This window comes from Bemisia tabaci, chromosome 10 (assembly GCF_918797505.1).
Source record: "Bemisia tabaci chromosome 10, PGI_BMITA_v3".
NCBI lineage: Eukaryota > Metazoa > Arthropoda > Insecta > Hemiptera > Aleyrodidae > Bemisia > Bemisia tabaci.
Genome location: NC_092802.1, coordinates 42,454,921 through 42,482,371, shown reverse-complemented (window position 1 = coordinate 42,482,371; position 27,451 = coordinate 42,454,921). Strand labels below are relative to the sequence as shown.

At 42.6% G+C, this 27,451-nt stretch overlaps 2 protein-coding genes across 2 annotated transcripts in view; one reads left to right on the top strand and one right to left on the bottom strand.

The window, feature by feature from the left end:
* Uch-L5 (ubiquitin carboxy-terminal hydrolase L5) overlaps positions 1–15,147 on the bottom strand; it is a 34,710-nt gene extending 19,563 nt beyond the window's left edge. Inside the window, exon 1 of the mRNA XM_019043815.2 lies at positions 15,135–15,147. The gene's annotated coding sequence lies outside the window, so the exon portion shown is untranslated. The remainder of the gene's footprint in view (positions 1–15,134) is intronic.
* Positions 1–27,451, top strand: part of LOC109031895 (alpha-tubulin N-acetyltransferase) — a 67,853-nt gene that overhangs the window by 9,504 nt on the left and 30,898 nt on the right. Inside the window, exon 2 of the mRNA XM_019043716.2 lies at positions 13,261–13,410. Within this exon, the coding sequence (XP_018899261.2) occupies positions 13,261–13,410 (150 nt within the window). The remainder of the gene's footprint in view (positions 1–13,260; positions 13,411–27,451) is intronic.

Sequence of the window (27,451 nt, the reverse complement as noted above, 5' to 3'; positions counted from 1 at the left end):
GGTGCTGAGAATGCTCGATCACGCGCCCGCCCGGGCGTGTGAAAACGTGGAAAGGTCCTCACAAATATAGAAGGAAGGAACATTTTTAAAGGTCAAAAGTCGAAAATTGAAGTACAGAAGAGGAAGAAGGTCCACACTTTTGAAATTTGTGGAGAATATTGTGTATAAGCGATAAGATTAAGGTGGAAAGGCGGCTGGCGGGCGCGTGGAAACGTGGAAAGGCGGCTGGCGGGCGCGTGGAAACGTGGTAGCTGGTAGCCCAGAAGATTCCGTACCCCTGCAACGAACCTGAAGCCGGAATCACACGCTGAATGTGGGAGCTGAGCGTGGCTTGAATGTGGAAGTCATCGGCGCACAAAATTCAGCAACGAGGCTCAGCGACCACCGGATAGTGTCAGATTCGTCTGAGCTATTCGAAACAATTTGATACAAATCTGGATGAAAATCACTCGAATTAGAGTACCTTTATAGGGAGAGTATGGACAGCTCGAAAAGGAGGTTAGGTTTGATCAGGTCATGTAGCTCTTGGGGCCCAAAAGGGGAGCCAACCTATGACCTCGAATTATCCAGCGGTACCAATTTTTACATTTCAACTATTTTTACTGATCATAAAGTATGAAAGCACGTATAAAACTTTGATTTCGCTTACGTTTTCTCCGTTTCAAAGTTCTAATGCTATAAGACGCTTGTTTGTAATGCACATTTGACCATATTGAGTGATCTTTCAAATGCATAGGTTGGCAACGGCACTTTTCCAGTGCTTTTCATTTTTCACGTTGTCGCCCTTTTGGACCCTGAGAGCTACGTAAATCGAGTCGTCCATACTCTCCCCATAAAGGTACTCTAACTCGAATTTGGAAAATTTCAGCTGCTGAGCGATGTCTGTTGACTTGCACATTCAGCCGCCAAATTCAGCAGGTGATTCCGGCATGGGCCCTTTAGAATCACGGGAAGCTTGGTTTTGGTCGCGTCGGCGCGGCGCGGCGTCCGCCTGTGGGAGCGCGGCTTGGCGCGGCGCGGCGTCCGCCTGTGGGAGCGCGGCTTGGCGCGGCGGAGAAAATTGATTGGGAGCGCGGAGACGAGGCGCGAGAGGCGTGTCTCCTCATCGGCCGCGGCCGCCAGGAAAAGGAAGCCGACGATGAAGACGATGGATTGAGTGCACTCGTCTTGACGTCCGATTTGCGATGGGTGGATCCATCTGCCGCCGTTTAAACCTATGGCAGGGTGTCTGCAGGTCTGGAAAACCGGGAAAAATCAGGGAATTTGATCACTGTCTGGAAAACCGGGAAAAGTCAGGGAATTCGATCGGAAACCGGTGAAACACCGCAATCACACGCTGAATGTGGGAGCTGAATGTGGCTTGAATGTGGAAGTCATCGGCCCGATGCCTGAAATTTGCGCGTGACGCGCAAAATTCAGCAACGATTCTCAGCAACCATCGGACCAATTTTGAATTTGTCTGAACTATTCGAGTAGATTTAATACACATCTGGATGAAAATAACTCGAATTTGCTAAATTTCAGCCGTTGGGCGATGACTGTTGACTTCCACAGTCAGCTGCTAAATTCAGCGTCTGATTGCGGCAAAAGTCAGGGAATTTTCGCAATTCGAACATTTCGCGGCTATTTTTGCTCGTCACTGCCGAATTGGCCGAGTAGCGCGCTCGCGTGGCTGATAATGTAAACTGCTCTGTTCAACCAGTTTGCAACACGGCCGCTAGGTTCACTATTGTGTGTTCGCTAACGTTAAAGATCGAATCGATCTGCCCTATTTAATTTATCTACTTAATTCATGCCAAATGGCAAGATAGACTAAATAGACTTGAATTAAGTTAACTTGCTAACAGCAGAAAATTACAGTAAATAATGACAGGAAACTAAGTGCCCCAGTTTTGAGCAGATGGTTAAACAATTTTTTCAATAAGTTAGGAAATTTAATGAAAGTGCTAGAATTTTAGTTTTTCTTTAACTGAGTAAAGAAATATTTAATGTCAACTGCATTTTGCATGAAATTTTTCTGGTTCTTAAATCAGCATGTTCACAACTGGTGCATCCATCTTGTAGAAATATTATTGGTGGATTATATTCTAACAAGCCAACGTTTGTTGAGTATAAGACAAATTCAATACCAACAATAGGTTCTGGAATCCATTGAATTAATTGACCTTAAATAAGGTGATAGGTCAAAATGTCCCAAAAAAAATGTCCAACAAGCAAGAATGTCCAGAGTTGAGAATGTCCATATTGTAAAAATGTCCAAGTATCTTAAATGTCCAATACTGGTTTTTTGTCCAAAGACAAAAATGCCCAAAAGTCCATTCCCTTTGCAAAAAAATTAGAAGGTGGCGACATTGTCGGCTTGAATACTAAATAAATTCGAATCCATGGAGACGACGGGGAAGATTTGAGAATCTTTGGAGAATCTTTTTTTTGGACATTTTGACCTATCACCTTAAATAATAATAAATAAAAAAAAAAAAATCCCGAATCAAGCAAATTTATCTAAAATCGAGAAGAGACTCGTATTTCCTCTTGATTATAGCAAAATCTACCTGAGTTAAGCACATTTACAACTCTTGTTTTATAATTTAAGAAAAAGATACTTGTATTTCAGGCACTAAGTAATATGCCAATATTTATGAAACCACCAGGGTGAACTATAGTTTGAATTTTCAAAAGTATACGGGGCAATATGTCACAAAGAGAGCGTAGTAGAGCTTAAAAATTAAATTTTGAAGGTGAATTTTAGTCTGAGTATACCATTTTGAAATTAGCTTTATTTTGAGTATTTTGGATCTCGTTCCTTTCAAAAGTATTACTCAACTCCTTCCGACGCCATGGTAATTCAGAATATGACTTTACGGGGTCATTCCTAAGGATAGTTTTTTTTAACATTTTCTGACTAGTTCATCGTATGGCTAAACCCAAAAAGTCAGGGAATTTTGTCATTTTTTGTCATGGAAAACCTGGAATTGTCAGGGAATTTCATTTTGAAAATCTTATAGACACCCTGTATGGATAAGGATCCATTATCAGGGTATAGAGTCCCTATATACGGAGAGTATGGACAACTCGAAAATTTGGAGGTTAGGTTTGATCACTGATCAGGTCTTATAGCTCTTGGGGCCCAAAAGGGCTGTTAATCTTATGAACTCGAATTATCCAATGGTAATAATTTTCATAATTCTTACTACCCGTCGTTTCATAACTGATCAAAAATTATAAAAGCACGTATAAAACTTCGATTTCACATAAAGTTTCTCAGTTCTAAAGTCCTTATCCTTAAAAACGCCGGTTTACAACGCGCTGTCGGCCTAATTGATTACTCCTTCAAATGCATAGGTTGACAACGGCACTTTTCTAGTGAATTTCTTTTTACACGTTGTCACCCTTTAGGGCCCTAAGAGCTACATAAATCGAGTTGTCCATACTGCCGTGATAGCGAAGAGAGCGGTAAGTGCAAAAATGAAGTTTTGAGAAAATGGGCCTAGAAGCTTCTGAGTGGAACATTTTATTGAAGAAAGCCTCCGTTCTTTGTCAAATCGCAACCAATCATTCGATAGACTCTTAGAAATCATTGAGGAGATTAAAACTCGACCGATTTTATTTTAAAGTACATGAAAAAAGTAAAATTCAGTTTTATATTAAGTTAAGGAGTATTTGGCAAGACAGCCGTAAGTGCTATCTTCTGCGTGCTTTTGTGGTAGCGTGTTGGACACACAACAAACACATTTTCAGGTTAGAAATCGGCAGATGAGGGTGGCATTCCTCTTGAAAGTACTGTTTTCATTGGCTCTCATGACGGCTGTCTTGAAAAAAACCATGTCATTTTTTGTGCACTTACGGTTTTTTCATACGTCTCGTTTTCATTAAATTAGGATGAATTTTGCTGTTTTAGCTGTCTCATTAATTTCATCTAAAAGAGTTTAGACGAATTTTGAAGAAAACTCCATTTCGAAAATTTTGCACTTACGGCTCTCTTCGCTATCACGGCAGCATACTCTCCCTATGAAGGTACTCTAGGTATACCATAGGTATACCATAGCTTCAAATGAGGAATAACCATAGTCGATAGCACGTTTGGCCACGGGTGCGATTTGACGTCCAATCGGGGCAGAGTGAAAAAAGGGAGAAAGACAAGGATCTCGGTGCACAGGAGAAAATCGAGAAGATGAGGAAAGAGACGATATAAAACAGTCGGATCAAGTTCGGAAGCGGGGAAAGCGGAAGAAAAACAAAGCAGGAAAGTGAATGATTAAGACGCCCCTTTTAGCCTGACCGAACGGAAGGAGAAGTCGCCTTTTGAAGGGGATTTCGAGAAGGGGCGGCAACGCGGGAGTGGGCGCCGGGGCGATGGGGCGCCCACTCGCGGGCCGGGTCACGGAGCCGTTGCGAAACCACACGGGGCCGGAGCCGGTAGTGGCTCAAGAACCGCAGCTCGACTATCATCGGATCATATGGATATTAAGTTATTGAAAAAGAGTATGCAATCGTGTAGGACTCCAGACATATGCACGTAATCTGCCGTGATAGCAGAGAGGGCGGTAAGTGCAAAAATGAAGTTTTGAGAAAATACGCCGGGAAGCTTCAGAGTGAAACATTTTATTGAAAGAAGCCTCCGTTCCTTGTCAAATTGCAACCCATCATTCGATAGACTCTAATATAAATCATTTGGGGGATTAAAACTCGACCGATTTTATTTTAAAGCACATGAAAAAGGTAAAATTCAGTTTCATGTTAGGTTAAGTAGTATTTGGCAAGACAGCCGTAAGTGCCATCTTCCGCGTGCTTTTGTGGTAGCGTGTTGGACACACAACAAACACATTTTCAGGTTAGAAATCGGCAGATGAGGGCGGCATTCCTCTTGAAAGTACTGTTTTCATTGGCTCCTATGCACCTACGGCTGTCTTGAAAAAAACTATGTCATTTTTTGTACACTTACGGTTTTTCATACGTCTCGTTTTCATTAAATTAGGATGAATTTTGCTGTCTCAGTTAATTCAATCTAAAAGAGTTTAGACGAATTTTGAAGAAAACTCGATTTCGAAAATATTGCACTTACGGCTCTCTTCGCTATCACGGCAGTGTTATGTACATATTCTCATGGGTTTCAGGGCTCATGTCTCAATGCACATAGTCCTTTTGGTAGAAATACGTCCAATGTCACATAGGATACGTTCGAATATACAACTGGGAGAAGAAGGAACTGAGGAGAGGAAGAAAAACGGGGATATTGCAGGCATGCGATACCTACAGCAAAGTGGACTGCATTTTGCAATTGGACGCGTTTCTGCTAAACGGAAGTATGCACGGGTGGGAAAGATGGGGTGTGCTCGTTTGAGTTGCTTAAAGAGACAGCGTGCAGGTGGGCGTGATTCGTTTTGTGGAAATGGAAAAGCGGAATTTTACATCGGGTCAAACGGAACTGTCATGAGCTGCTATTGGCTGCGGGGCTCGTGAGCCGTGGGCATGGCAAAAGATCGTTGTGGACAGGGCTCATGAGTTAAAGAGCGCGTTGCTCGTCGTTGTCGCCGCTGACGTCACTGGCGCTTCATAACTCCCGTCCATTCTTACCGCCCGACCACTAACGAGCACACCGCTTCTTTCCCACCTGTCTCCTGTCTCTGGTTCCGTGTAACAGAAATACGTCCAGTTGACAATATGCGGACTGAAGAATTCTCATACATGCAGAGTTGCCGGCGCCGGCGGTCTAGGAAACCAGGAAAGGGAACCGCCACGGTGACTGGGAGAAGTCAGGGAATTTCCCACACATCTACCGATCCAAGCCTAGTGGAAGTCAGTGTTTTTTTGTTTGTTTTTTTGTTTTTTTTTCCCCCCAAGGGAAATTTTTTTCAAAGGTAAGGAAAAGTCAGTGAACTAAAAAAATTTGGAGTCAGGGAAAAGCAAAAAAAGTCAGGGGAAAGTCAGGGAATTTGAAAATGAAGAAATTATGGCATACCCTGTAAAACACGATCGCGCAACAAAAATTACTGAAATTAACTCCTAACGGAGAGATTAACGTTTTTAATTTATACTGGTTTCGAAAATTTTGAATTCCCCGCTCACAAAAACAATAATGGTCTACTTTAGTCAAATCGCGCACCATAACAGTTGTTGCAGGCTTCTTTTAACTAACTGGTGTTCGTTCCCCGCCTCGCGTGTTAACAAATGCCTGGGTCACAGCACTATCAAAGCTAAATATCACTATCATCAAAATATCAAGGTCAGGTGTTGTGATTGACTTATTCGATGACTTGGACCAATCACAGCACTTGACCTTCGACATTTTGATGAAGTATTTTGATAGTGTAACGCGGGCTAAAGTGCCACAGCTGAGCCAAAGCACCAAAATCGAGGTTGCCATCTTCTCATACTGTCGAGATTGTTACGGTAACGTCCCAAATTGGAACGGGACGGTAACGTTCAATTCCGTCGTATCCCAATCATGTTTTGTGTAGTTAACGAGGAACAATTACAAATTAAAATCCGTTTGGTTTTACCACGCACCAGTTGATAGTGAGAGGGGACGGCGATTCGACTGCCGTACTGCCATGCCAAGGAAGAACGCCGTATGAACCTTCAGGCGTTGCCAAGTTTCTTTCGCTAAATCACGAATTTTTGGGAAATTTGCAAATAGTTTTCTTTCAATTTGTCAGATAAGTATGTTCGCAATTTCACCTAAAGTTCTTGAGAATTTCAAAGAAAAATATTCATAGCTTTCCCCAAAAATAAATGTTTCTTCGGAGGAAATTTGGCAACTCTCGAATGTTCATACGGCGTTTTTCCTCAGCGCGGCGGCGTAGTGCACCACTTCAATCATTTTCCCGTCATTCTGGCGCCTTTGAAATTCTTCCGAATCTTGAGACTTTTTAAAGTGCGCGTTGCATGTGTGAAGAATTTGCAGTTTGACTGTTGATTCTCTTGTAAAAGTTCGCGAGAAATACAATGGTGCCACTGGTTTTCTCTGAAATCAACTCCCAAGCTCAAAAAAAGCTTTCAAGATGAGGCCAACATGGAGGAGATATCCCACGCTATCCTGAGAGTCCACCTCTACATCAAGACAAACTCTCCATGCAAAGATAGGGAGCAAATACATTAGCAGGGTTGCCGTGTTTTCAGTTTTGGAGTCCCCAAATAAAGTGGCAGCCCTGTCAATGTATTTGCTCCCTATCTTTTCATGGAGAGTTTGTCTTGATGTAGAGGTGGACTCTCAGGATAGCGTGGGATATCCCCTCCATGTTGGCCTCAACTTGAGAGCTTTTTTTGAGCTTGGGAGTTGATTTCAGAGAAAACCAGTGGCACCATCGTGTTTCTCGCGAACTTTTACATAAGAATATACAGTCAATTCGCAAATTCCTCACACTTGCAACATCTCCATTCGTGACTTGTCTCCTAATCCAAAGTGGAAATGAGCAAAAAGAACGCTGTTGGCAGAAAAATGAGTGGTTTTCGAGCCGAGCTAATGAGCCATTCACCTGAAAAAGACTTGTTCTTTTCGACCTCTGGTGGCACAACGCAAACACTCGGAACAGCGCCTAGCCGAGGAAAGCCGGAGGACCTTCTAGGAAAGTCGACAATGCCTCAGTCGTCTGGAAAAACTCAACAAAAGCCGGTACATCAATTTCCCTCGCACGAAGCGTGCAACAACGCTTTATTATTGTCGGGAAGACGGGCATCAATCTTTCCCGGATTCAACGCGGAGTCATCGTCCCGCGTTTCCGCATCGTGCTCAAAAATCCAGGTTTTTACCTGTTAGAATGTTAGAATATGCGATTTTTATGGAAATGCGGCAACGTGTGTTGGGCGTCGGGCCGAAATTGAAAAGTGTCGATTGATACAATCGACGACTCAGGTGCACAGCTCGGTGTGGGTCAACAACTGTGCTGCGGCGAGATCTGCAGCGCGTGCAGAGATTTCTCAATCCATTTTCCACGTTTTAGTTGTTTTTCCAGATGTTTTCGGATTTTTCCGGGGTTTCCTTATTTCTCCATTTTTTACCTGCATCTCCTATGTTTCTTGCTTTTCAAAGTTTTCCTTCGCCTCTCTAGCTTTCCTGATTTCTCTCGGTTTCCCCTAATTTTGCTAAGGTTTCTCTGAATTGTTCAGGTTCACTGGTTCACCCTGATTTTGTTGAAGGCTCTGCTTGGACCCTAGATTTTTCCTGGTGACAATTCTCTTTTATCTTTTAGCAGATTTCCCCTCTCAATACGTCGAAAATTCCCGGAATGATCTTGGCTTCCCGTAATCATGATAGCTGTTCTCCTTTTTCGAAATTGTTTTGTTTTAAAGAACTAGTATCTTTTTTCCCTCTGATTTCCAGTTTGAATAGAAACTAACTTTTCCAGTTTTTTCTTCGCTGTTCTACCGAAAATTCCTCGAGTTGCCTTGGTTTTTCCTTATCAATATAATCCATGTTTCCCGGATTTTTTCAAAATTGGCTTGAGCGAAACACTGAAACAACCCTCAGATTCACCGCACTTCCCGTGTTTTTACGTGAAAACGACATAACTTTTCCAGAGTTAGTAGTTAGTTTTCACTTAAATGCCAGATTACTCCCCGGGATTTTTTCTTATTTTTCATACCTAGATATCAAGTTTTTTTTTCCTTTTTTTTTACTTTCTCGCTCCCCTAGTTTTTTCTTTCTTGCGGTTCTTATGCGACTAAAACATTCGAGATTCCCTTCTCCCCGTTTTTATTAATGAGAACTCATAATTTCCGAGAGGAATCTCCCGGTAATGAAAAAACTACGAAATATCACCAGCACGAGAATCGTGTACGAGGAGCACCTTCCATGGAGTGCTGCGGTGGTTGGTTGGGTCAACGACTGGAGCGCGCAGCGGCGAATAAACGTGATGCACAATGGGATTCTGGAATGACGTCATTCGTCAATCATCACGTCACGTCAATTCATAACTGTGCATCGCTCAACAAGCGACATGACGCGGCCAGTCGAACGCACTGTCGAGTCCGACTTTCCGTGCTGTCTTGCGCTATCCACACCGAAAAAAATGTACAAGGTTTTTTTAATTTAAAACAGAAAAAAGGAAGCAATGAAGGTAGTTAATAAGTAAACGAAGATGGTAAAATAGCGCTGGGTCCACTCTATTTTTCGAGGGGGAAAAGGCCAAAAAGAACACAAATTTCAATTGAAATAAAACATATGCGCTCTAATGAGTATCAGCACAAGACCGAGGAGCTGAACTTTAAATTGTGGGCTTGAACGTTTTTGACGTTATCTAGCAAAACAATGTGGACCCAGCACTATCTTAACATCTTATTATTACATACACATAGTTCGGGCTTCGTTACCTGGTGTTTTTTTTTTTCTTGTGGTAGGAAAGTTCTTTGCTAAAAAAATTTGATTTGAAAGAAATTGGTTTCCCTCCTCCTTGTCTCTCTGCTTCTCCTGCTATTTCTTCTCACGTGCCTTCTCCTTTCTCTTCATTTTCTACCTCTTCCTCTTCTGCCTCTCCTGCTCCCTTTTCTCTCTTCTTTTTCTCCTTTCTCCGCCTCCTTTTATTTTCTCTTTCTTTCTTTACCCTCTCCTTCCCTTTCTCCTCCTCCCTACTCATGTCTTTTCCCCTCGCTTATTCCTCCTCTCCCTCTCCTTCTTGACCATCTCCTTCCCCATATTTTTCTCCCTCTCTCTGCCGCTTTTCTCTCTCCTTCTCCCTCCCCTCTCATTACTATTGTTCCTTCTCGTTCTCTCCTCTTCATCTACTTCCGGTCGATCCCGCCCCTTTCTCTCCAATATTCATCTTCTGCTCCCTCTCCCCCCTCTCTCCCTCCCCCTCTCTCCCTACCTCTCTCCCCTTCTAGTCCTCATTTTCATATTCTGTTTCGTATTCGACGGTGGCTTATGCCTAGGCCATAGAGAAAAAAAAAGGTGTTTGCATTTCGGGCATTTTGGAATTTTTTTGATGACGTAGGTAGGCACAGCGACTATTATCATCGATTTCCTTGGAAATAGTGTAATTTGTGGAAAGAAGTCATTCTATAAGAGTTGATTTAAACCAAAAAATGGGACAATTATGGTCCGTTTTTCATACTTTAAATTCTGGATTTTTCTGGCCAGGTTGTACCGACCTACGTCACAGAGTAAACAAGCCTCAAGATGCAGATACCTCCTTTTTTTCTCTATGTGCCGAGGCAAGTTACTAATAGAGACGATGAGGGTTAATAGCGGGGGCGGGGCCTGGTGGGGGTGCTGCATTCCGTCCGGATCCCGCTCCAGCGGGTCGATTGTTGAATCGTTATAGAATGAAATCGGTCGATAACTCCCTATCTTAACAATGGTTTACATCGATCAAGGTCATTCGATGGCGATTCAACAATCGACCCGCAGGCGACCCCGAAAACGCGGCACAGACCGACTGACGACAGACGCTCCCCTCCCGACCTCCCCTTCGTGGCCGTGAACCCTCCCCCGATCAATCGATAGTGCTGCAACCCGCATCGCTCGACCCCTTTCCGCTTCAAGTGGACGTCTTTAAGGTGATTCGATGGACGCTATATTTTGTGTCAGAGAGACATGCGATATATCGCATCGATTAGTTCCATTTTCTCAACTACTTGTCATTTTTTTGGAATTTTGAGATCGCAATTCTGTTGTCAGGAGACTAAAGAATTCCCTTACCAATTTTGACAAACAAATTCAACGTAATAAAGGCGTGGTTTTTTTAGAGGAAAAATGTCGCATTCGATACTGATATCGAAACTGCAGTTGAATGCGATATTTTCCCTCTAAAAAAACCACGCCTATATTACGTTGAATTTGTTTGTCAAAATTTGTAAGTGAATTCTGCAGTATCCTGACAACAGAATGGACCACTAGACAAGGTAAGAATTTCAGCATTCGGATACATGTTTCTTCACCAAAATTTCACGTAAAACACGATGCACACAACGAAAATTACCGGAATCAACTCCTTCCGAAGATATTTAATGATTCTTGGTGCGTGAATTCAAACCACCCACTCATGAAATTTCAATGCTCTACGTGATTCACATCGCGCGCTAAACGTTATCATGAACGTCTCTGCGATTAAAAAAAAAAAAAAAAAAAACTTGCAACCTCAATCTTGACGCTTTGGCTCAGCTATAGCAAATTACTTATAGTTTGAAAAACACATGGTGGGAAATGAACATTGCTCGATTGAGAAGCTTGCTAAAACCGTTGTAGTGCGCGATTTGACTCACGTAGAGCTTTGAGTTTCTTGTGAGCGGGCAGTTCAAATTCCTCGTAACCAATGTGAAATAAAAATGTTAATAGCTCCGTTAGGAGTTGGTTTCAGTTTTCGTTACGCGAATCGTGTTTTACGTGAAATTCTGGTAAGGAAACATGTATCAGATTGCTTAAATTCGTACCTTGTCCAGTGGTCCATTGCGATCTATCGAATGTCGTTTTGACACAAAATATGGCGTCCACCGAATCATCTTAAGCCAGCAAGTATGTGAAAATGAATGAGATAAAAATGAACTTAATGTAACACACAAATCCTATGCATCTACGGTTGCGATTTTGTAAGTCGGCAACACTATTTTCCTTCCATTTGAATCCATCAAGAATATCGATTCTAGGTGAAGCAAGCTGCTCCTTTTAGAGTCGATTGTTTTACTTGCATTTGAGTGGATGAAAAGCAGCTTTACCAACTTTCAAGAATCGGGAGCTTTTTCAAGGGCGCGTAGATTGTCGGATCGCGTGAGATAAAACCGTGTGGGATTTCGATTCATTTCATCGTCGTATTTCATCCGTCTCCGTCCCGTTTGCCAAAGCTTCCACGAAAGTTACCCATGTACCTATTAGATTATTATAATTCATTGAAGCTGGCAACAGCGCCGATGACCATTATTAGCATTCTTGCTCCAATTCCCCGATTTCTGTCCTTTTAAACTTTGAATTGTCGCTAAAAGGTTAGTTTTCAAAATTTTGGGGTATCCTTCTGCCCGATTAATGGAGAAAATCCCTATGAGCTGTGCTATTTTTGTCTCTCATCCCCCTCTCTCGCCGGAAGATAAATTCTGCATGGGCGAAAGAACGGCTCTTTTCGCCATAAATTGTACATGTATTGAATTAAAATCAGGGCCGGATTAAGGGGGTGGCCACATGGGCCGCGGCCCATGGCGGCAAATTTAGAGGGCGGCAAATGTTGAAATTTTTTGAAATGTAGGTATCAAGAAAAAAATCTGATTCAGAAAAAAAATCACAATGAGGAAAGGCGAAAAAATCTCTCATATCCTGGGAGTTAAAGTATAGTAGTTTCTAATTTGTTTGTCTTTCGGTGATACAAGAGACAGCGCCTTTCATTAGTCTAGTTGAGAGAGAAACCGAAAACGCAATTTTGCCTGGGGCGGCACGGCGCAGAGAGCAATGATGGCGAAAACTTGAGATGGAAAGGAGAATCCCTATCGGCGCACCGGTCAGCATGAAACAAATATTAGCGCCTACAAGACTCTGTGAATACTTCACGCATTGCGTCAAACGTATAGTGCGGTCAGCAGCGGTTGGCGTGAAACTCATAGTGCCTACAAGACCGCATGAATACCTCACGCATTGCGTCAAAAACAGTGCGGTCACTTGGTCAGCAGCGGTCAGCGTGAAACGCATAGCGCCTACAAGACTGTAGGGATACTTCACGCATTGCGCCAAACACAGTGCGGTTGGCGCGGTGGCGGAAATTAAGATCATTAGACCACATTCATGTTTATTCTTATTCATAATTTTTTCGTTCTTTTCTTATAAATGAGGGGCATCGTCCACACAGAGATAGGTCTACGGAACTTAATTTTCGAGCAAAGTTCCGTGAACTTTTGCTAGTGTTGACAGGGCTTTCACAAAAAATGTGCCAAACGCGAGTAAACGCGTCTTATGTACCCCTCCTCCTCCGGCACGTTCACCTGATGGTTTCTATGGATGTTTCAAAGCGAATGAGATGGGGCGGCAAAATACAGGCGGCCCATGGGCGGCAAGAAGGTAAATCCGGCCGTGGTTAAAATACTCCGGTTTGGACTGCTGTGCTCATCATGAAAGGGAAAACGTTTTTGAGAGTTGGCGACCCCCCGAACCTCTACTTAAGGAGGCTAAGGAAGATAAAAACCCCGAAAAGATGAACGTTTTTAAACGGGGACATGGCGTTATGGCGTATGGAGTGTTTCTTTTGTCCATCCCGCGGCGGTATAGCGAAAGTATAAATGAACGTATGATCCGCGTGCTCGAAACAACTTTTTGAATCTATTTTGCTCCCTCTTTCTCTGTTCCAGAAAATGCGTGGAAGCTGTCACGGAAATCCTTCACGACATGGGAATAGCCTCCCAGAAAGCCCAAGGCCTCAACGCCCCGATCACCAGCGCTGAGAAACTCAAGAACTCGGATCAAATCTTATACCTCTTCTCGGATCTTCAGGCTAACAAGTAAGGTTTTGTTTTTTGTTTCAACAACGGACATGTGATCAGATTTTTCAACGACGGCCGTATCTTTCGAAAATTCGAATCTTGGATACCCGTATCACTGCATGGAGTAAAAAAATCTGGAATTTTTACGGTAGTTTGACCCTGGAAGCTCAAACATTGAGGGAGATGAGACGGCCGGAAGTTCCAAAACAATGTTCTCAACTCTCAATGTCATAGTCCATAGTGTTACTTATTCGTAACAGCATTTTTTTTTTTTTTTTTTTTTTTTTTTCAAAAAATTTTTTTCGTTTTTTCCGGTTTTTTCCGTTTTTTTTTTTCGTTTTCCTCTTCTTTTTTTTTTTAATTGAAGTACTTACTCTTCTATGGCATGATGCCGCAAATACCCGTGTAAGAAGCTTTTATAAAAATAAATGACAGAATTCTTGAAAATATCGATTTTTTTACGTACATTTAAATGGAGCAAAAGCAGTGTTCCTAATTATTAAAAGTCGCCACTGCACGTGGGTTCCCGTTCGTTGGTGTATGAGCTCTTTTGTTTATTGCAACCACCCATCCCCACAAATAGGATCGCTCCATTTTTGCTCCGTGCTCCTAGCCCATCGCTTTGTCTATCAATTTCATCAATCAGCCTGCTGGGAATTTTTTAATTTCACTCAACTGTGGGCCGATTATTGAAATTGAGAGACAAAGCTATAGACAAAAATGACAAAAGGGATTTGGAGGGATTCTATCGGTGAAAGCTGGTGGTTGCAATGGACAAAGGCAGTGGATAATAGACAAACTAACGGCAACCCACGAGAAACCCGACAGTTAGTCCATCATTTTCTCCCTTAGTCCACAAGAACCACACATTTCAACCGATAGGATCGCTCCGTAACCCCTATGTTTTCTTTGTCTACAGCTTTGTCTATCAATTTCAATTTCAGCCCGCTGGCATCCTCGGACGGAGTTTAATCCACACCGATGCCGATGTACACTCCCGTCCTAAGGAAAAATGCCGTATGAACATTCGACAGTTGCCAAATTTCCTCCGATAAAGTCTTCATTTTTGAGGAAATTTATGAATATTTTCCCTTGAAACTTTTTCACACTTAAGATCCAATCGCTAGAAGATTATCTGAGAAATTGGAAAAGAAGTATTCACAGATTTTCCTGACAATTAGTGATTTGTCTCAGGAAATTTGGCAACGCCTGAAGGCTCATACGGCGTTTTTCCTCAGTACGACAGTACACCACCGCCGCACTAGCAAAGAACGCCGTGTGAGAATTCGAATGTTGCCGAATTATCTCTTAGAAAATATTTATTTTTTAAAAAAATTATGATTCCATATCTTTCCTTGAAGTTTTTCAGATCGTATAGGTGAAATTACGAACGAAATTCTCTGAAAAACCGGAAGGAAAATATCACGTAAATTTTCTTTTTAAGTAATTCAAGTAATTTCTCGAGAATTGGTAATTGGTCGAAGAAAATGTGCAAACGTCCAAAGGCGCATAACGTCGTTTCTCCTTTGCTCGGGAGGCTACGAGACCGGTATGCAGATAGTATTGCATTGAAGAACCCACGCATGGACGTCGCTTTCATTGACGGGCTCGGACTTGTGACGTCACCGCGAAGCCGCGACCCCAGGCACCGTGCCGACGATGATGATATAGAGTCGAGATCTAAAGCCACGGTTCCACAGACAAACTTAGACGCGAAACTGGCCGCGCCATCCAGTTTAGAGTAGAGTCCCTTTATACCCAGAGTTAAGACAACTCACTTTTGGTCGGGCTGAAATTGGCCTAAAAAAAAATCCAATTCTGATTGGTTCTCGCTCATGGAGGCCGAAACGAGTGCACCAAGATGGCGGTACCTCGAATGTGAACAAGAATAATGAAAATATTACCTAATTGTGGTTTTTCAAGAGTAAATTGTTATTTCCATCGGTCCAAAATGAAAATAGATTAAGAAATTATTCACAAACCAATCTCATTTTCTTTTTAACTGATCAATTTGTTGATGTTGTTTTTGTGTGACAGACATCGCAGGATTCCTGATCTTTATCCCTCAATATCGTTCGTTTGGGTGCACTCGTTTCGGCCTCCATGGCCAGCCAAGGCCGGCTGCCAGTCAGCTGATAATCGAGTTGTCTTAACTCTGGGTATAAAGGGACTCTAGTTTAGAGTACTCCTACTCACATAGGAGGAGAGCACCAGTGGCGTGGCGTGAATGATCGATTAGCCATATTTCCCCATTTGAATCCGTGGTGGAAAATCGATTATTAAATTGTTCGCTGCAAACACCCTGTTAATCGATCCTTTTCCATAGGTTTAAATGGCAGATCAATCGATTTATCGCAAAGCACGCCATGCCACTGGAGGACGGGCATGTCAGTATATGGAACAGGGCCCAAAAATGCAGCCAACCCTCTCACACAAAAAAAGTCCCTGTCAATCTTCAGATTCCAACACCAAACCAAGATGCTCAAAAATGTACATACTTGGGCGTTCTCCCGCAAAAATGAGTAAATTTATACAAAAACTAGGTCAAATACGTACCACTTAAAGGACGGGTCGGAAAATGTCCAGTAACAAATAATTTTTGATAATTTGATTTCACAAGTTGGCTGCCCTTTTGAGCCCTACAAGCTGCAGGACCTAACCTCAGAAGTAGCGACATGCCTGTACTTTCCCATAAGTTACTCGAGATTAGAGTCAAAGACATGAAGACGGAGCGCCAAAAGCAAAAAATGAAGCTACTTTCCAACCACCTCTACTATTGGCCAGAGGATTGGCGGCGGAATCGGGACAAGTTTGAAATTCAAATGTAAGGCGGGAACTGAATAAAATGACGTAAACAAAGTATTCTAGGTTGGTTTTCGCCCAAATTTACTTACCCACGTATATTTTTTTAACTTGAGGTTATTTTTGGTCCGTCATCGACCGATTAATTTCATTTGGGAGTAACGCTCATCTATGTCTGTAACGGCCTGTTTGGACCGGCGCACAGTGCGGCCCTCTGTGGACAAAAATCAAAAATTCACAACTCGACATCTGAAAATTTTTTTCGGAATTTGTCATCTTAAAGATATTTCTGACTCCCTATGATGGTTCATTTTCAAATTTTCCGCTCAAGACTACCTCAATTGTGGGTAGGAAGTGGACAGGAAATAGGTCGGGAATCACTGGTCCGTAAGAAATACACGGGAAAAAGACGCGTCAACTTCAAATGGAGATTTCTCGCTCGAAACGCAAAATGCTCTGGGTGGTTGACATTTTCTTAATCCTCAGATATCCAACTTCAATTCTACGAAAAAGATCTTGCGGCTTTTTGCGACCATCAGAGATATTTGAAGTTAAAGTTTGGGTGCTTCACGTTGCTTTCACATTGTTAACACAGGGCTAAATTCGAGGTTGCCAACTTCGAATGAACTTTTCTTGAAAAATACGCAAAAAAACCTGAGGTATAACACTTTCTTATTCCTCGAGTGTTTTACTTTGATAGTGCCAAAGGGTTTTCCTATGTCGGCGCTATTATCTTCATTATTTAAAGTCAAGTGTCTTTTGCCGATTTTTGTCCGCATCGTCCATAAGGGTGCCGCACTGTGCGGCGGGACCACCATGAGCAGAAGAAAAACTAACTTTATCTGAGATCCTTGCTTGTTACCGAGCCAAAATAGGTGTATTATAAAAAGTCACCGTTCCAAGTCTCTTATAATATTCGTTTTAGGCATCTAAAACACGGTTAGAAGAAGAAATGTGGGAAAATCAAGAGGACAAGTTCAAATGAAATTTCCGTTTGCCGCCCCATGGATTCCCGCGCTCATTTACGCACTCACGCAAGCGCCCAGCGCCAAAGCAGGCTTCACTTTTTCCTCGAGTTTTAGATACGAGGACTGGAGATGTGCGCGAGGAGTCGGGCGGCTTTCGGCTTTTGTGGAGTCGTGGCTTGACGAGCGGCGAAGGCGAGCGTTAGTTTTGAGACGGAGCGCGCGCGCGGGTAATGAGAGTGGCTACTGCTCCCGTTGCCGACGGCAGCGCCGAGAGAAATCATAGAGAAAGTTCCCGCTTCCGCCCGCCGTCCGTTAATTAGTTCGTCGTCCTCGTCTCCGCGCCACGCTCCAGACTCCAAGCATCCAGGAAAACTCGGAAACTTGGCAACTCTCCGCGAATTATGAAAAACTCGGCAACTCGGCGAAAAATAAGGGATTCTCTCCATTTTTCTCTTTTTTAGTGTATTTTCTGAAGAAATGGGCCTGTTGCATGCAAGAGATACAGCCGCGCGAATAGACTTTTTAGAGGTTAAATGACACGAAAATTACGATGGTCACATTAAAAAAGTCTGAAATACACTCCTTACTGCGCAATTTGCGTTGTTAGGAACGCGCTTTTTCAAATTTCCCGCGTCTGGGGGCAGTTTTCTAATCACCCGAAACGAGCAAACGGCGGGCGCGGTGATTTCCGGAAGATGCCGAGTCGTTGTTGTTGTTGTTATTTTTTCCTTCAGTTTGTTTACAAACCCAACGTGATGTATCCTACAGTGGTCCATATACGCTTTATGCGGTAACCAAATCGATCAACTTTTAAATATCCAACGCAATCCTTCTACATTTCATTTCACGATGTCACGAGCTCCGATTTTTTAGGTTATGTTGTCAGTTTTAGTTGACCGGAAATAGCCACGAGTTGCCGTTAATTGTTTCCGTTAGAAAACTGCCCCCAGACGCGGGAAATTTGAAAAAGCGCGTTCCTAACAACGCAAATTGCGCAGTAAGGAGTGTATTTCAGACTTTTTTAATGTGACCATCGTAATTTTCGTGTCATTTAATCTCTAAATAGTCTATTCGCACGGCTGTATCTCTTGCATGCAACAGGCCCATTGATGTGTTTATTTTCTATACAATAGTGAAAAGTGTATTTTCTTCGGAAAATACAGTATTGCTTTCTCCCATGATGTCGAACCTGGACCATGGGAAGAGCACCGATTACGAGTCGTCGGCCTCGAAACTAGATGCCAATCAATTGAAAAGGCGACGACCTCACTTAAGGAGTAAAAATAATCGGTTCTCCATTTTATTTCAGTTGAAAAAATCCCGACTCGCACGTTTGCATTGGAGACTTAAACGCGGAGTAGGAATAAAGGCAAATTCACTTACTGGATGTCTACAGTTTCGGGATGGGAAAGGCGGACGGTTGAGAGAGGGGGGGGGGGCGATTTTCCTTTATTCAAATCAACAGGGAAAATTTCGGCGGTTTGAGGGGACAATACCTGGCACATGCAGAGCGCTCACTGATACATCTCGGAGCTACTACTAATGGGTCAGTTGCGCTGGTCTCAGAACCCTGGTAAAAATTGGCGATAGGAGCTGCGTTTCAAAATAGGAGTTCTTATAGCCAACTGAAGAAGGCGATAGACAATCATATAGCTGGCTGTAGAAAGTGGATAAAATCATACAGCCGGGCTACACGAAGCGATAAAAAATTATACAGCCGGGCTACCTATGCTTCCTATCGCCGGGCTTTACACTTTATCGCCTGGCTGTTGCTTTTTTCGCCATCGTCTATAAAAGGCTATAAGAAATTGTGTAGGTATTCGTGTGCTTTGTAAATCCTTAAGTTTGTACGGAATCACCTTAATATTTACAGAACGCACATTATATTTTCCTGTACTACGAATTTTTTTTTTTTCATCAATTAAAATGAGAATAATCCATACAGAGTGTGCAAACATTTCAAAGTCATGAGTTGAAAAACGCTGACTCCACGAGATTAAATATTGGAGCCTAACACAAAGCAGAGCGGCGGCGCACTGGCGCCTACAAACCTAACAGGGATACTTCACGCATTGCGCAATGCGTGAAGTATCCCTATTAGGTTTGTAGGCGCCAATGCGCGTTTCGCGCTGGCTGCCCGTCCGCCGCGCCGCAGCGTACCACGGCGCTTGAAGCAACTATTTCACACCAGAACCAGAAGTATTGCACAGTATCATACGAAATTGAAGACGCTCCAACATATTAGGAATGGCAGGCATCCTTCAAAAGTACGGAGCTTTCCTCGCAAAATAAATCAAGATACTACGGCCCAAAAAGAGAGCAGTGGTCCAAAAACTCACTAAGTCCTAGCATCCGTAATTAGTGACGTTTAGCATACACTTTATCACCTGGCTGTGAGTTGCTTAATCGCCATCGGCTATAAAAGGCCCTAAGAAATTGTGTAGTATGTGTAGCCGGCTATAGAAGCTATTGGAAATCTTACAGCCGGTCGTAGGTCTATGGTATTTTTGAACACAGATTCTACTGCCAATTTTTACCAGGGAATCATGTTTTAATGCTTGGTTGTTGTGGATTAGCCAAAAATAATGATCAGTCCAAACAGCAACTTTCTCCGTTCAATATTCACCCAATGGAGGAGTGGCATGTGTGAGGAACTTGCGATTTGACTGTTGATTTTTATGTAAAAGTTCGCAAAAAACACGATGGTGCCACTGGTTTTCTCTGAAATCAACTCCCAAGCTCGAAAAAAGCTCCCAAGTTGAGGCCAAAATGGAAGGATTATCCCACGCTATCCCGAGAGTTCACCTCTACATCAAGACAATCTCTCCATACAAAGATAGGGAGCAAATACATTGACAGAGTTTCCGCTTTATTTGGGGACTCTAAAACTGAAAAAGTGAAAATACGGCATCCCTGCTTATGCATTTGCTCCCTATCTTTGCATGGAGAGTTTGTCTTGATGTAGAGGTGGACTCGCGGGATAGCGTGGGCTATCTCCTCCATTTTGGCCTCAACTTGAGAGCTTTTTTGAGCTTGGGAGTTAATTTCATAGAAAACCGGTGGCACCATCGCGTTTCTCGTGAACTTTTACCGAAGAATCAACAGTCAAATTGCAAATTCCTCATACATGCAACATCTCTATTATTGCCCTTCGAAAAGTCGGGTTGTTGACTTCATCCACCGCAGTAGGGACACCCTTAGTTTTTTCCACCCTGCTTTAATCCGATTTTCACGTTGAATAACCGGTGCAATTTGCGTCACACTGACTGATGAAAGGAACAGTGGCGTGGCGTGAATTGCGATGTATCGATTGTTATGCCATTTAAACCTATGGTAAAGAATCGATTATTAAGATGTTCACTGCGAACACTCCGTTTATCGATCCTTTTCCATAGGTTTAAATGGCATAACAATCGATATATCGCAATTCACGCCACGCCACTAGAAAGCAACGTGGTGAAAGGCTACACCGCGGTGCATGACGTCAAAACCCGACTTTTCAAAGGGCGATATCTCGGCTAATATTGAATAGAGAAAGTTGCTGTTTGGACAGATCTTAATATTTTTAGCTAATTTACAAGCATCAATCATCAAAGCACGATTTCTGTGACTAGTCCAATTGACCCATTGCAGCAAACGCTACTGTGATAAACGATTTGTTCGTGCCAGACGCAGACATTTATGGGCTGATTTTTTTAAATCTGATAAACAAAGCAGTCGTCCCAAAGGACAAATGGAAATTTGAGCGATCCTATTGGTTGAAGCGGGTGGTTATTAAATACTTCCGAGAGAGAAATTATGGAGCAGCTGTAGGCCTCTCGTGGGTTAATTAGTCTATTGCCCATCTCCTTTGTCCATTGCAAGGACCCCGGTTCTACCAAGAGGATGGCTTCTTTTTCCCGTCGTCTTGTTTGTCTATCAATTGGACGTATTTCTTCCTAACAGAACTATGTGCGGGTGGGAAAGACGGGGGTGTGCTCGTGGTGAGCTGGATAAGAAAGAATGTAAAAGTGGGCTTGATTCTTTTTGAAGAATTGGAGAAGCGGGATTTTAAATTCACCAAACGGAGCCATTTGCCTACTGTATGCGGGACTCGTGAGCCGTGGGCATGGCACAAGAGCGTTGTGGACAGGGCTCATGAGTTAAAGACTCGGATCCGCGGAACGTCGGCTAGGCCGTCACCGCTGACGTCACTGGCGCTCTACAATTCCCATTCACTCTTACGGCCCATCCGCACATGGTTCTGTTTGGGACAAATACGTCTACTTTTAACAATCAGCAGGGTTGCCACAGTCAGGGAAAATGACGAAAATGTCAGGGAAAATTTGTTAAATCACCTTCATTTGCTCTCTAGAATGGGTTTGAGATTTTGAACGAGAAGTTTTGCCTGAAAACTATTCTCAATTATGCCTTCCTAAACATCCGTCACATCTTCAATTGTCAGGGGATTTCACCAAAATGTGTCAGGGAAATGTCAGGGAATTTCATTTTTTAAATTCTGTGGGAATCCTTAATCAGGCGGCGGAAGTAGGGAGCCTCCATTTTCTCCTGATCTTCATTGTCTATCGCTGTATCCATGGATTTCAATAATCAGGCCGCCGAGGTAAGGAGCCGTAAGTGGGAAGAAACGAGCTTTCTTAACGGCGCTATGCGTCCTGTGGAGTCTGTGGACTTGGCAAGCTTTTTAACTTGACGTCCAGACGAAAGCCCACGGCTGCTGACGGCGTGACGCACAGTGCGGCCTGCTGTGGACAAAAATTAAAAATTCACATCTCGACATCTGAATATTTTTCGTGTGTTTGTCATCTTAAAGATGTTCCTGACTCACAATAATGGTTAATTCTCAAATTTTGCGCCCAAAATTAGTGCAAAGTGGACGGAAAATAGGTCGAGAATCCCTGGTCCATAGATAAGAAATACCCAGGAAAAAGGCGACAGCTTCAAATGAAGATTTCTCGCTGGAAACGCAAACGCTCCGGGTGGTTGACATTTTCTTAATCCTCACACATCCAATTTCAATTCCACCTAAAGATCTTGCGACTTTTTCGACTATCAGAGATATTTCAAGTCAAAAATGTGGTATAATTTCGTGTAAATTCATGATTTCTGCAGACTGCGTTTGGCGGGAAAGTCTAGCTTTCCCGCCGAAGTCCTATCTTATTATTGCGGCCTTAATTGTATTCCGAAAGATTTTTAAACATCAAAATCAGATCATATGGCAGAAATTATACAGGAATTGAATCCTGCTCTAAAGCCGACAACTGCCAAATGTGAGTTACGCGTTTCTGATGAGGTCATTTTGAGGTTCTTTGCGCCGCCATCTTGTTTTTGGGATCAACATATCATGTTTAGAGTATTTTCGGCCTCAAAAACGGACTCTACGGCAATACTTACGTATCATTCGACATTTCTTTTATCCAAATCTCTTTTCTTCTTCGTTGTTACGAGTTTTGTCCGCTTTATTCATTAGGAGGCCGCACTGTGCGGCTCCTGGAGTTGCCGTCATTGCACTTTCACACCCACGAATCCCTCGTAGTCGTAGGTCTCGCCGTCTCGCACCACTCACCAGATCGATGACCCAACCACAGGGAGACGTATAGCTGTTGCAGTGCTTTCAGTGGCGACCCCATCCAGCCGGCTGATTATTGGGATTGATAGACAAAGCGATAGACTAAAAAGGGGAACCTACTACAAAGGGGAAACGGAGCGATCCTATTGGTTGAAAAGCTGGTCAATATAGTCTACAAGGAAAATTATAGGCTAACTATTGGGTTCTCGTGGATTGTCATTAGTTAGTAAAATTAGTCAGCTCCTTTGTCCGTTGCAACCACCCACTTCCACGAATAGAATGACTCTTCGTTCCCGTCGTTTTCTTTGTCTATCGCCCTGTTTATCAATTTCAATAAATGGCCCACGATCATACGTTCACTGGAAAAAAAAAAAAAAAAAAAAAACACATTGGATCTAGAGTCCAGACTCTTAAAAACATCGCCAAGAAAAAATACTCTTGATTCAATCAGATCTAAGCTTAAATCAAGAACCAAGCCTCTTAATTTGGGAGGATTTCCTTTTGATTTAAGCTTAAATCTGATTGAATCAAGAGTCCAGTTTCTTGTCAATGTTTTCAAAAGTCTGGACTCTAGATCCAATGTGTTTTTTTTTCCCCAGTGTTTGTTATAAGTTGAATTCTTTGAGTCAATTTCGCACCTTGGAATGGAGTTAATTTCTCCCTTTGCGGGCTGAATATTGAAGTTGATAGATGAAACGATAGTATCCCGGTAGTAAAACGGCGAAAATTCGGTTAAGCATGTGATTTCACTCCCGTGGACCATTGAGTTTTCATGAGCGGGAGGTTTGAGTATCTCGGTTAAGAGTTGATCTCAGTAATTTTCATTGCAGGATTTATGTTCTACATGAAATTTTAGTCAAGAAACTTGTATTAGAATGCTTAACTTCGTACCTTGTCTGCCCTGCAAAAAAAAGTGTTTGGCTCAAGCATGATGATTCTTGAATTTGCCGCCAATAATTTTTTCTATCTTGATTTAAGCTGAATTTTCCTCGATACAAGAAAAATGATGCTTGGGCTAAGCAAAAAAGTAGTTTATACTAAGCAGCAAAATTCTTGATTTAAGAAAATATACTTCTTGGAGGCAAATTTAAGTTTCTTTGTTTTTCAGTGTGGTGGTCCATTATTAGTTTTGTTCATAAAGTCTTGAATATTTCATTGTTCCCATTTCAAAGGACCTATCGGGGTCATTTTCAAGGAAAGCATGTCCATTAGAAATTATGTCCGCAAAAAATATCGAAAAAGTATAGAAAATAGAGAAATTCTTGAAATCAAAGGCGTGGATCGTGGTTCAAAAGAAATGAAGAACTTGATGTGTGCTTTAGAAATTTCCAATTGTATCAAAGGAAAAACTGCATCGCCGGATTATTCGGAAGGCGTTTTTCGATAGCACGGCAGTATTTATCTGTTGATCTCCCCCAAGAGTGCATTGGCGGATCCAGCAAATTGGCAACACTGTTTCTTCTCCATTTAATTCTATGGAAATGTATCGATTCTTGAAGGGGCCTGGTGCTCCGACAAGAATCGATTATTAAACATTGGTTTAAATGGAGGAAATTCTGTGTCGCCAAATTGCTGGATCCGCCCCTGCAAGAGTGAAATCCATTTCTAGGACCTCCCGCATGGCGAATGACCTCTTGGAGAACGTTTAAAATTCTTGTGACGCCGCCGCCGCGCACAATGGATCGAGTCAACAGGAGAGGTCGGACAACATTTGGAAACTTTAAACGCTTATAACTCCGTTTACACAAAACTTATAGGTTCTAAAAGTGGTTCCATTGGTTCCCTCGTGAAACTGTCTTCCATTAGCCCCCCTTGAAATTTAAAATACGACGAAATGAACGTCAAAATTTGCAGTTTCAGTAAAAGAAATTCATGTCCAGCCTCTCTGATCGAGTCGATTTAGTGTGCGCCGCCGCGCCGTGAATTGGCAATTAATATGTATTGCGCCCCACCAACGGAATCCTTAAAGTTTCCGGCTCCCGAACGACGTACTTCAAATAGTTACCAACTTCCATCCCATGAGAGCTTACTTCTTTCCACGTATTCATGCTAAATGCTGAAGTGGCGGCGATTTTCCCAGTTGGCATCACTGTTTTCCGCAATTTAAATTCATTGAAAATACCGATTTCAGATGAAGAATCCATTGTTTTACGTACGTTTATGTTGGGAAAATACGGTGTAAAGGAAAAACGGCGTGTAAGCCTTCAGGCGTTACCGCATTTCTTGTGATGAAATACAAATCTATTGGAAATGTTGCATGTAGTTTTTCGGACAATATTTTGTTCGCAATTTCATCAAAACCATCCGAAAATGTCAAGAAAAAATACGCCTAATTTTCCTCAAAAATAAATTTTTTATCATGGGGAAATTCGGCAACACTCGATGTTCGCACGGGGTTTTTTCACGAGACGGCAGAGTTTCCCGCGTGAAAACCGCGGGTGCCGACCGTTTGGCGCTACCGCCTTTTGTTGTCAGACCGTGCTTAAAAATCAGGTCTTTTACAACGAATAACTTGTTCTTGGCGTGTCGTTAGATGCTTCGCCGAAAATAATAAGCAGTGTGTGATTTTGTTGCTAGGAAGCGAGTAGACAACAAAGAAGATGAAGATAAAGAAGATGAAGATAAAGAAGAATAAAAATTAGGAGAAAACAATAAAGAGGAATAATCGTAAGAAGAAGAGGAAAAACATGGAGATAAGGCAGACGTGTAAGAACAAGAATACAAAAATACAAAGCAGGAAATGGAGTAAAAGTCATGGAAAAAGGAGAGAAAGCAGAAGTGTGTTAAGGTGATAACGTAGGAGACGACAGAAGAATAAGCGTCAGTGGAAGAAAAGGAAGAAGAATAAGAAAGAGAAAAGGAAGCTCTAAGAAGGATTGGAAGAAAGAAAAAACCAGGAGCATAAGTAGACAAAAGGAGGGAAGAAAGAGAAGGAAACGAAAGAGACACGACGGAAGAAGACATGGGGAAAGAGAATGGAGTAGATTAAATTTTCAATTGGAAAATTTTACGACTTTCATTTGTCGATAGGACGTTTTCGCTGAAGATGCGGCTAGGAGGCATTGAGACGGATGGTAAAGAAAGATTCACACACGTTGCAAAGCACCGCTAGCTGGGAATCCGACGCACAGTGGATCTTTTCAATGGGAGAGCTCGGAAAAAATTTGGACACTTTAAAAGCTTGTTACTCGGTTTATACAAAACTTTGAGGTCTTATAAGTGGTTCCATTGGTTTCCTCTTGAAATTTTCTGTTAAGCACCCCTTGAATTTTAAAATATGACAAAATAAACATTAAAATTTGCAGTTTTAGTAAAAAGTGATTTCATGTCCTACCTGTTTCATTATCTGGATCCTTTGTGCGGCGACCGACGACCCGCAACGGGCAACGCAACGTCCGGATCCGGAAGTCAAGGTGTTGTCCGTGTCGTCTCGTGTCGTAGGTGGATGAGCCGTGGAATGAAGGACCCCCCCCCCCCCCCCATCCTAGCATTCCTCCCTCCTCTCCATTCCCATTCACAATTTTCAGAAGAAATGCAGAAGAGGACGCCCGGAGGCCATCAGGGGATATTTTCGGCCAACCGGCAAGAATTGTTATAAAACTGGACGTATTTCTATCAAACAGAACTATGTGGAGAGGGAAAGATGGGGTGCATGTGCTCGTTAGTGCTTGGGCCGAAGAATGAATGGGAATGATAAAGCGCCAGTGACCTAACCGCCGCTTCAGTAGCCTCCATTCGTCGTCTTTGACTCATGAGCCCTGTGCACAACGCTTCTTGACACACGCCCACGGCTCATGGATTGTGCACATAGTTCCGTTTGACAGAATATAAAATTCTGCTTTTCTAATTCAGCAAACGGAACTGTGTGCCAACATTCAGTTGGCACACAGACTCATGAGCCGTTGGCATGTGTCAAGAGCGTTGTGCACAGGGCTCATGAGTTAAAGACGACGAATGGCTACTGAAGCGGCGGCTACGTCACTGGCGCTTTATCATTCCCATCCATTCTTATGGCCCAAGCAGTAACGAGCACACCCCATCTTTCCCACCTGCACATAGTGCTGTTTGATAGAAATACATCCAATTCATCCATCCAGTAAACTCCATCAATCTCAGTTCTAGAGAAATTATTTAGTTTCATTATTGCCACTGGAACGTATTAATCCCGAATCAGGACATCCAGCACTTTCTTTTCCGTCCGCAAATTCAATTTTAGACGGATTTACGCGGCTGACGTGATCAAATATGATTTATTTCAGTACTAGCGCCGACACTGCTCCTGCTCCCAGAAATCGGCTTTGAAATATTAAACTTGAACCGGCTCCATTAACAGGTTAATCCGACCGGTTACGCATCGTGTGAGCTCAAGTAGAAAAGCTTGAATTTCTCGTCTTGATCTCTTTATTTTGAATTACCAAGAGTTAACTCGAACAATATTGCGATTACTATTTCGCGCTTCGAAAGCTCTTTTATCTTATCCTGTAATCTTAGTCTATTATATAAAATTATCCGGTGCGTCGCATATTGCCTGCGGCTTAAAGTGTTACCGGGGGAGGGGGAAGGGGTGTTTGGATCGCGGAGCGATCAGGGGACATAGTCCTCCTTTCTTGCAGCTATTGATAGAGGATAGTCCCTACGAGTTAAGCCCGCTTTATATATGTACCTTAACTTAAAGGGGCCCCAAAAACGGTCCCGAAGCACTTTGCACTCCGGTGGTTTG